The sequence below is a fragment of the Danio rerio genome, chromosome 20, assembly GCF_049306965.1.
Source record: "Danio rerio strain Tuebingen ecotype United States chromosome 20, GRCz12tu, whole genome shotgun sequence".
NCBI classification, from domain to species: Eukaryota; Metazoa; Chordata; class Actinopteri; order Cypriniformes; family Danionidae; genus Danio; species Danio rerio.
The window spans coordinates 3,055,830-3,066,504 of NC_133195.1; the positions used below are offsets into that span (position 1 = coordinate 3,055,830).

The 10,675-nt window shown below is 38.8% G+C and overlaps 1 protein-coding gene across 2 annotated transcripts in view; it reads left to right on the plus strand.

The window, feature by feature from the left end:
* The window catches only part of amd1 (adenosylmethionine decarboxylase 1), a 28,968-nt gene that overhangs the window by 12,491 nt on the left and 5,802 nt on the right, over positions 1–10,675 (plus strand). For both annotated transcript variants that reach the window (XR_012395692.1, NM_001161601.1), the window contains exons 3-8: positions 2,386–2,512; positions 5,314–5,416; positions 5,527–5,569; positions 7,472–7,616; positions 9,490–9,582; positions 9,660–9,815. Coding sequence is in view for 1 of the 2 variants with exons in the window: in NM_001161601.1 (NP_001155073.1) it covers positions 2,386–2,512; positions 5,314–5,416; positions 5,527–5,569; positions 7,472–7,616; positions 9,490–9,582; positions 9,660–9,815 (667 nt within the window). In the remaining variant the exon portion in view is untranslated. The remainder of the gene's footprint in view (positions 1–2,385; positions 2,513–5,313; positions 5,417–5,526; positions 5,570–7,471; positions 7,617–9,489; positions 9,583–9,659; positions 9,816–10,675) is intronic.

Sequence of the window (10,675 nt, forward strand, 5' to 3'; positions counted from 1 at the left end):
AGTCCAGTGGTTTTCCAGATCAGAAAGTCAATATTGCAAAACACTAGATTTGAAGCACACAGTGCCATGAGCAATGAGAAAATCCATCACAAAAGCAGTCATTTTAGGTCAGAGAATTATAAAAAAGTTTAAAAGCATTAATAATAAAAATATAAACCACTGTGCATTTTAAAGCATACATTTGGCAGATCATTCTTTGATGTGTTGTACAGCTCTAATGTAGTAGGAGCACGTCAAAGTTAAGTGATACACAAATGTTGTATTTTTGTTTTCTACTGCTGCTGAAGCATCTAAAAATTCCTTAACATTAAAACCAAAAATAGTATTTAATGTTAAACTTAATTTTATCAACATAAGTGATCACCAAAACAATGCCGTACAGTGGCTTCTGTAGTCATCCTTGAATGAAAAAGTGTTTTTATTTTAAAGTTCAAGGGAATTGCTTTTCAAAATGTGTACACATCGTTGTTATTGGTTGTAGAAAATTAATACAGGGAGCAAATGGTAGAAAAATAAAACCATCATGATTTTGTCATTATGAAATGATATGATAAATGTGAGCCTGGTCTACAAAACTTAATATTAATATAACCTTCACTGTGTTTTGGCTGAGATTCTACAAGTTGAAGTTTTCTTATATTTATTAAAAATATTTCTTATATTTATCAAAGTTAATTTACACAAAGTCTTCATGAAACAACCCTTACTTAAAATCAACATGGAAGTTAGGACCTACATCTGATTGAAACGGCCCTGAAATGAGAAAATAAATGCAGGTCGGTGCGTGATTGCGTCCTTGGGGCCGATTGGATCATTTTAAGATGGGTGTTGCTAACAAAATGAAGATTTATGAATGGACAAAAGCAAGAAATGCAGTAATAGCCCCACCCTAAAGGACTGATAACCCCTCCCTAAAGTATTGATAGCCCCACCCTAAAGGAATTGATAGGTCTGTAATAAAGGACTGATAACCCCTCCTAAAGGATTGATAGCTCTGCCGTAAATGACTGATAGCCCCGCCCTAAAGGATTGATAGCCCCGCCCTAAAGGACTAATAGCCCTGCCCTAAATGACTGATAACCCCTCCTAAAGGATTGATAGCTCTGCCGTAAATGACTGTTAGCCCCGCTCTGAAGGACTGATAGCCCCACCCTAAATGAACGATTGCCCCACCCTAACTGATTGATAGCCCCACCTTAAAGCAGTGGTTCTCAAAGTGGGGGTCGGGACCCCCTGGGGGGTCGCGGGACAATGACAAGGGGTCGCTTGGTGATATCCAAAACTCAAATAAATTTTATGAAACTATTAGAATTACCATATTTTATTCATAACTGACAGAATATAGTTAATAGTTGCATTAAAGAAACAACAACATAAAAATAACAATCAGCCATCAGCCTTTGGTTTTAAAAGCAAAATGTAATTAAATCCATAAATGACTTTAAAAAACATTATATGGCTAATAGACTGTTGCATTTTTGTGTTGTAAATAAGCTCATGTTTATATTTGCCTATAGTTGTGTCTGCAACGTTTACATATTTACAGTACAACCACCTTGAAAAATGGGGGTCGCGAGCCACTGATATGATTATTTTTGGGGTCGCGGGCTGAAAAGTTTGGGAACCCCTGCCTTAAAGGACTAATACCTCCACCCTAAAGAACTGATAGCCCTGCCCTAAATGACTGATAACCCCACCCCAAAGGACTGATAGCCCCGCTCTAAAGGACTAATTGCCCCACCCTAAATGAATGATTGCCCCGCCCTAACTGACTGATAGCCCCACCTTAAAGGACTAATACCTCCACCCTAAAGAACTGATAGCCCCGCTCTAAATGACTGATAGCCTCTTCCTAAAGGGCTGATGGCTCTTCCCTTAATGATTGATTGCCCCTCCCGTAATGATTGATAGCCCCACCCCAAAGGACTGATAGCCCCTCCCTAAATGATTGATAGCCCCACCCCAAAGAACTGATAGCCCCTCCCTAAATGATTAATAGCCCTGCCTTAAATGTATTCCATGTGACCAGAAGTGTAGAAACGTTGTTTTTGAGAGGGGAGGGAAGGTTATGCTTTTTGAATGAAAGATTATAGGGGCAAATTAATTTTGACAAAATAATGAAGTGCACAGAAACATCCCTTATAACAAGCACTACTATATACAGGAACATTTAGATTTAATGCCAACTTAAATATTCCTATTATGCTTGGCTTAAAATAAAAATAATTTTGACCCACACAATGTAATGTCAAAAATATTCCCGTGTAAAGGAAGAAATGTTGTGTTCGGGTTCATAAATATTCATGTTCTGTGTGACTTTAACATTTAACAGCATTGATGATGGGAGAGATTAACCCTTTCTGCTTGTGTGTTTGTGTCTGTCAGTGAGAGTAGCATGTTTGTCTCCAAGAGACGTTTCATTTTGAAGACATGCGGAACCACCCTCTTACTGCAGGCACTGGTGCCACTGCTGGAGCTGGCTCGCGAGTACTGCGGCTTTGATGCCATCGAGGTACCAGACACATACTTTAGAAGCTCTGACAGCAACACATCACCTTTATGAGGTCATGTGTTTTATAACGATCACACTGTAGAGAGTTACGAACTATAGTTTGCATGATGCCATTATTTATAGATCATTCATTGTTGCTACTGTGTTATTACAAAATAGTGCTGGGTGATTAATCGAGGAAAGTAACTAGTAATCCTCCTGCAGCTTTACTACAGGAGAGTCATAGTTCACTGATAAGCTACTGAAATTGCATTTTTAATCACAGATAATTTAATCAGTCCATAATGACATATAGATAAGCATTCTGTGATAATGACAGCAAGTAAGTGTTTGCAGCTTCTCAGTGAACTACAGCTCTGTGGTAAATGCTGCATGTGAAAGACCAAATATATTAATGTGCTTTTACTACAAACTCACTTTAGAACTGCAGTCGAGTGTCTGAAATGATTCCTTCTGTGGGATGGTTTTGTAGTCATGTGTGTTTATTTTCAGTGAACCAGTAGCCATCTTTCCATCCACTGATGTTTATGTACAATTTGGATCATGGCATACATTTCAGCATGTGCATCAAAAAAGTCATGTGTTTTGAGTTCAAAAGGTGTATGTACTTTGCAGACATGTTTCTAGCACATTGTAAAACATCTGAAGTGTTGTTTGTTTATGTTGTTGAGAAAGGCGGTCTCTCAATATCAAGTACGTAAAGTTCGGACTCGGAAGTGCCAAGTTCAGACTTCGAAGAACGAACTACCAAGGACGCGAGGACACAAGTCGGGTACTTGTGGAATGAAACGGCTGTGTACTTTTATAACGTCACACACCTCATCATGGATTCATCGGTTTCACTGTACACTAACAATAAAATCATTAATTACATAAAGCACGGTCTTATAATTAATAATATAATAATATTATAAATCTATATTTTTGATTAAAAAAATTGTAAACGTATATATGTCACTTAAATGTGGAGTGAAATGGGTTATTCACCTTTCACCTTTATTTGTGTAGCGCTTTTACAATGTAGATTGCGTCAAAGCAGCTTCACATAAAAGATCATGGTAAATTGGAACAGTGTAGTTCAGTATTTAGTGTTTAAGTTCAGCTCAGTTCAGTCTGGTTTATTCACACTGTTTGGTCACTATTTAGTTTGGTCACTATTGAAGGCCTAAACACTGAGCAGCAAATCCATCGATGTGCAGCTCTACCGATCCCAAACCATGCAAGCTAGTGGCGACAGCATAGAGGGAAAAAACTTCAACAATTGGCGAGAGTGAAGAAAAAAAAAAAACCTTGACAGAAACCAGACTCAGTTGGGCACGATCATTTTAATTTCTCTGTTGGCTAAACGTCTTGTGCAGAGCTGCAGTCTCAGCGGCGGAGGCACAAAGCTCGCCTCGGTGAAAATTTGTCTGTCTCTGGAGCGTCACAGGAATCAGTCTCGTGCTCTCCACTCCTCCATGACCACCACAGCAGCTGCTCAGGATGCGGCCTGGTCCAGGATATGGACACCTTGGGATCATCTTGTCGCTGGTTATTATACACAGACTCTTGTCTTTTTTTTAATCAAATTTAATAAACTACAATGGACGTACTGTACAAGACGTACACAATTAGAAATAAAGATAATGTTAAGTAATTTGGTAAACAGACAAACCTTGTACAACACGGTAACATATTTAAAGACAATTATTAAAGGTAACAAAATAACACTGAAAGAATAATACACCTGAGAACAAATAATGGATTTAAAAGACCAAAAACTGTCCGTTAGATATGCGCTCAATGTACTAAATATTATGTTTTAACTACAATGGACAGATGCAATCCAGCTGTACATCCGTGATGGACTGGCTGAAGCTGCTCCCGGTGGGGGAGGTAATGACGAAGCTTCCGCTGACAGTCTGAGGCACGTCGCCAAATATGCGCTATCTTTATAACCAAGTTTAAAACAACTTCATTCTCACCTGAAAAACTCCTAAACCTTAAATTTGCAACACAACAAAGGAGTATTTTTAAAACCGTGTGGGTTTTCTCCTCTGTCATTAGCTTTCGCTGGTTACGCTGCAATGCATTCTAGGATACCTGTGCTTTGTAAGTTTGCACAAGTCACCTCTCGAAGCATCTTTGGCAAAAGGGGCGGAGCAAGTACACATCTTGGAATTTTATCTGTATTTGACAAGATGTGAACTTTGAATTGGAACAGTCCTTCGGCGACGGTTGATGACGTTTCAAGAGGACAAATAGGAACGCGTATTGAGAAACAGCCATAGACCATTTCAATGTGGTGATGCCATTGGCCCATGAACATTTCTTGCTTGTTGTCAAACTGTTTTAATAACTGTAACAAGAGGCAAGTCAATCATATCTCAACATTGAAACAGCTGTCATAACATTATCAATCTGTTTAGGATTATTGGGAGCTATGAAAATCAACTCTAAAACAGGAAATACGTTAGGACCATTGTTATTGTTTACATCCCTCAAAATGGTCTATTCCAGTTTTGTGCATGTCTAATTTGCCACCTTGGATGGAATCACTGCTAATGAAAGCAGTTACATCTTCTGTTCATGATGCAGTGCTATGCAGGCTCATGTGCACCTTCAGAGGAACTTTCTCATCACAGAACTGTGCTTTCCTGACAAGATGTGCATGACAATCACAGCTTTGCTCAATCGCTTTTGAGGTTTCACTTAGATTAATCGCCCAGCACTATTACAAAACAGGTTTAATCTTAGTCATGAAATAGCCACAAGTTGCTGGTTTCTGAAAATGTGACTTGATCATCCTTATTTTCTTTCAGAATTTCTTCTATTCTCGCAAAAATTTTATGAAGCCCACCCATCAAGAGTTCCCTCACCGCAACTTCCAGGAGGAAGTCGAGTTCCTCAGCCAGATTTTTCCAAGTATGTGATCATAATCATGAGACGCAGCTAAGTGTGACTGCAATAACTGCATGTTTTTTTGTCCCCGTTTTTGTTTTTTCCTAACCAGCTTCTCTTGTGTTCATCTGCAGATGGAGCAGCCTACTGTATGGGACGTCTGAACTCAGACTGCTGGTGAGGCATTTTACATCTGCTAATAGCAGCGATGTCAAACTCAATTCCTGGAGGGCCGCAGCCCTGTACAGTTTGGTTCCAACCCTGCTCCAACACACTAAAGCTGCGGTCACACGAGAGTTTGAGCATGCGATATTCTGTCATGCGGCGCTGCGGAAAGGGGCGGGGTCAAACAAGATGGTTAGACATAAAAAAAAAGCGAGCGATTGGGCCATATTTTAAATTTCTGTCTAGAGAGGTCATGTTTTGATCCTCGATGCAGTCAAGGGATGCGATTTCGCTTACTCGTGATAATTTACATCTACATTTAGTCATTTAGCAGACACTTATCCAAAGCGACTTACAAATGAGGACAAGGAAGCAATTTACACAACTATAAGAGCAACAATGAATAAGTGCTGTAGGCAAGTTTCAGGTATGTAAAGTGTAAGAAGCAAAACATTAGTAATTTTTTTTTTATTATTAATGTAGTTAGTGGAGGGGTCAGAGAGGGAATTGCAGATTAGGAAGGGAAGTGGAGAGTAAATAGTTAAGTTTTTAGTCGTTTCTTGAAGAAAGCGAGTGACTCTGCCGTTCTGATGCAGTTAGGGAGTTCATTCCACCAACTGGGCAGATTGAACGCGAGAGTTCAGTAAAGTGATTTCTTCCCTCTTTGGGATGGAACCACGAGGCGATGTTCATTCACAGAACGCAAGTTTCTGCAGGGCACATGCATTTGCAGAAGTGAGAGCAGATCAGAAGGAGCAAAGCCAGAAGTCGCTTTGTAAGCAAACATCAGAGCTTTGAATTTGATGCGAGCAGCAACTGGCAGCCAGTGCAAACGGATGAGCAGCGGAGTGACATGTGCTCTTTTAGGTTCATTAAAGACCACTCGTGCTGCTGCGTTCTGAAGCAGCTGAAGAGGTTTGATCGAGTTAGCTGGAAGCCCGGCTAGTAGAGAGTTGCAGTAGTATTGAGATGATTGACAGTCAATGTAACCAAGCAAAAGAAGGATCAATTCACATAGTAGTATGTGCCAAAGCTTGCATGTTCTTCTGTTAAACACTTAAAAGTATGTGTTTTTTCTTTATACTTTTAGGACGTAGTATAAAGAAGAAAATGTGATTTAAATATTTTCAATTAGGTTAACTATAATCTATGAATTCTAACTGAATTTATATTCAACACTCAATGTATTCTGGGTAGTATTAGCTGTTAACGTACACTCATATCTGCCCTTCTAATTTCTACCCAAAACAGTAGAGTATCCGGGTAGGTTTTGGATGCTCATTTCAACATACTGTGATTTGGGACATTCAAATTCTATTTTCCAACTACTATTTAGGAGGGATGGTATGCAAATTGAGGTACAGTAACGGTTTTTGAAATCGTAATATTCAATTGGATGTGTATTTGAGGTTGAGGTAGGGTTGTCACGATACTGGAAATCGGTACCAATCAATACTGACGTTTTTAAAACGATCATTTCTCACTAAACAGCGCTGATTTGCTATTGTGTTCACATGTTCAACAGAAATGACTGTGATTGGCTGTGAAGCTCATCAGTTCACCAAACTCATCGCTGTTTACTGATTGTAACCACAGATAAAGGGACACTGGAGCATTTTAAAGTCACGTCGATCAGCTGGTTTGTCTATAAGCTAACATACGAGCGATCTGCTGATGAATCACGGCTTTAAAACGCTCTAGTGTTCCTGTATCTGTGGTTACACTGTAACAGCGATGAGTTCGGTGAACTGATGAGCTTCATGGCCAATCACAGTCATTTCTGTTGAGCACGTCAACACAATAGCAAATCAGCGCTGTTCAGGAACGTGCTCAACAGCACTCAAATGTCAGCAGGAAATGGACGTTTTTAAAACTTGAGTATCGATTAAGGCTGTGTTGGTCTCTGTGCTGCAGGTATTTGTTTACGCTGGAGCTGCCGGAGTTCTGGGAGAATAAGCAGGCGGACCAGACACTAGAAGTTCTGATGAGTGACCTCGACCCAGCTGTGATGGACCAGTTCTACATGAAAGACGGTGTTTCTGCTAATGATGTCACTCGTGTATGTACCTTTCACCCAGTCATTTACTCTCCCTTCACTTGTTCCAAACCTGCTTGAGTTTCAAAACTGAAGACCGCTGAAAATACTTTGGGTCATTTCATTAGTTTAAATTACTAAAATAAACTTGCCTACAAAGCTACATTAATTCAACTGTTCTGTATAAATCCGTTCAGATTTTTTAAATTCAGATCTATTCGCATAAACTTATATGGTGTCATTATTATTTTAAACGTTTCATGTTTTGCGTTTCACATTTTTTTAATAAAGCTAAAAGGCCCTGCTTGACGAATTTTAAACAAGTTTAATTTGCATTTAATATGCTTTGAGATTTATAATGATTTAAAGTTGTGTTAAATTAATACTTAATTCAATTGCCTATTGAGTAATAGTTACGCGATAATAGTATATGTGATATGCATATCGCAGAGAAGTGTGATGAATTATTTTTAATGTTTATCCAAATCTGACCAATCAGATGAGATCTTTACCTCACCTCTCCAGGTGCTGTTATCTGAATCTAGAGCTAAAAAATAAACAATAAAATCTGATTTTCTGCTGAGGTATTCAGTCATTGGTGTTTTAAAGTCTAAATATTTGCACCTTGACACTTTTCTGCGCTAATTAAATTTATAAAACTATTACGTGTTTATTATACATAATATATGTATATTTTATGATCTTAACATGAATATATATTCATTTAAATTGTTGATAAAATAGCATTAAGCAAGTTAGTTATATTGTAAGATCAGTATCGTTATCACAACACTTAAGAGCAACATGGCATCCCAGTATCATGCAGCCCTAATTAGGAAAGTAATTTACATACCACTTTAACCTCTTAAACTCTGCTGTTATTTTGGGATTTCCGCCTGGATTTTGCCTACCTAAATTTAAAAGCTTCCCAAATCCACATGCAGAGGGGTAAATGCAAAAAATGGTATCATTTTAAAGAAAACCCTTTAAATTTTCATAAAACACTATTGAAAGTGTTTAAAATAACTGTATATGTCGTCTGTGTAATAATAAACACCTAAAAAAGAGGCACTTTTTGTATTTTTTTGTTTTTTTATGAACTCAAATTTGAAAGTGTACCTTTTAGGTTCTGTGCGCTCTAGCATGCTGTAATTAATTTTGGTGGTTCCTGCACATGTCTGTAATCATAAGAAAAAAGACAAATGTCTCCACCATAATCTATGCAAAAGTTATTGTATTCCAACTGATGAGAGGTGCTGTACAAGACACAGGGAGCGATCATTGTTTTCATATTTCACTATTCTTTTGTTTGATCAAACATAATTCACTGTGTTTGAACCACGTCAGACATATAAAAGGATTACTTATGCACATCACCTCAAAAACAGAAGAGAAATGACCCTGAAGCACACAGCATAAGGTAAGAGATGACAGCTGTCTGTGCTATCTGGGGCTGCTTAGTGATCATGAATGTATTGTTGTCACTTCAACGCTATGGAAACACCGCGATTCATTCGGCAGCTGTTTGATATGTGAATATAATTCAGTAAAACAAATACTAGAACCGTATGAGCACCGGCAAGAGCTTTCATTTGAGCTATAACTTGTACATGTCATATAAAAAAATATGAAAATGAACCAATGTTAAATACCCAGCTCGGGTCTCCAAAACACTGTGTATTTGAGTGTAAATAACTTTTTTGCAGTAGAATAAAAACCAAAATGATGCACATGTGCATAACATATATATTCTACACTTTTAAACGAAACCGCGGAGTGTAACTGGTTAATGAATTTCTAAGTGATATAAGTATCTGACCTAACATTGATGATGAAAATCTCCATCTGAATGTATTGTTTCTAACATTGTTTCCCGTGACCTGTGCCGTCTCTCCAGATGAGTGGAATTCGTGACCTGATTCCAGGTTCAGTGATTGATGCCACGATGTTCAACCCTTGTGGATACTCCATGAATGGAATGAAAACAGATGTAAGGGTGCCGCCTGCTTAGACTGTTAGAGACATGTTATCTAAAGTTCCTGCTTAATTAAGACGGCTTCTCTTCAGGGAACTTACTGGACGATTCACATCACCCCTGAACCAGAGTTCTCCTATGTCAGCTTTGAAACCAACCTCTCCCAGACGTCCTACGATGAGCTGATCTGCAGAGTCGTGGACGTCTTCAAACCAGGGAAATTTGTGACTACGCTTTTCGTCAACCAGGTACATCATTGCACAGCTTCAATATAGGGCCAGGTTTAAGTACATTTGACCACATGAATACGTCTCCGCTAAACAGACATGCCATATGCAAATTTAGCTAGGTTATGTTGACTAAAGCAGTGCGCCTCAACCACGTTCTTGGAGGACCACCAGCTCAGCACATTTTCCATGTCTCCTAAACCAAAAACTCCTAATTCAGATCATCAGCTCACTAGCAGAGACTGAAACACCTGTAATGGGTTTGACAAAGGAGGCATCGGCTGCGTCCGAAACCGCCTACTCCTCAGTAGGTACTGCATATTAATTTAAACGTACTCAGCCGTTAGAAAACTACGCTCTATACAGTATGAATGTGAGCAGTATGAAAGAAACTCAGACGTACTACATCCACCATTTTGTCATGATCACGTGACCTATCCGCTTCAGTTGCATCGCTTCACTCCCATTCATGAATTCTCTCGCGGTGCATCAAGGAATATATATATATATATATATGATCTACGCGAGCTCAATTTTTGTGAGTGTGTATAAAATTGTTGCTTTGGGACCAGTTTTTTTGCAATATGTTCACTGCATGCACATATTTAAGACGACATTCACGCAAAATTGCACCTAAAAATGCGAAACAGCGCTCGGAAATAGTTTAAAACAGTCGGCATTTCAACTTGCAAACAAAGCCTGCAATGCCTGCTCCGCCTTAAAGCTCTCCTGATTGGCCCTCTGCTCTTGAACTGAATGCGCATGAATTATTTAATATCAGCTGTCAATCACTCAGCCAATGCCTTCCTTCAAATGACAGGGAGCTACAGCCACAAATGTAAAGGTCTGGGAACGAGAGAATGAAAATAACACTGACAGAT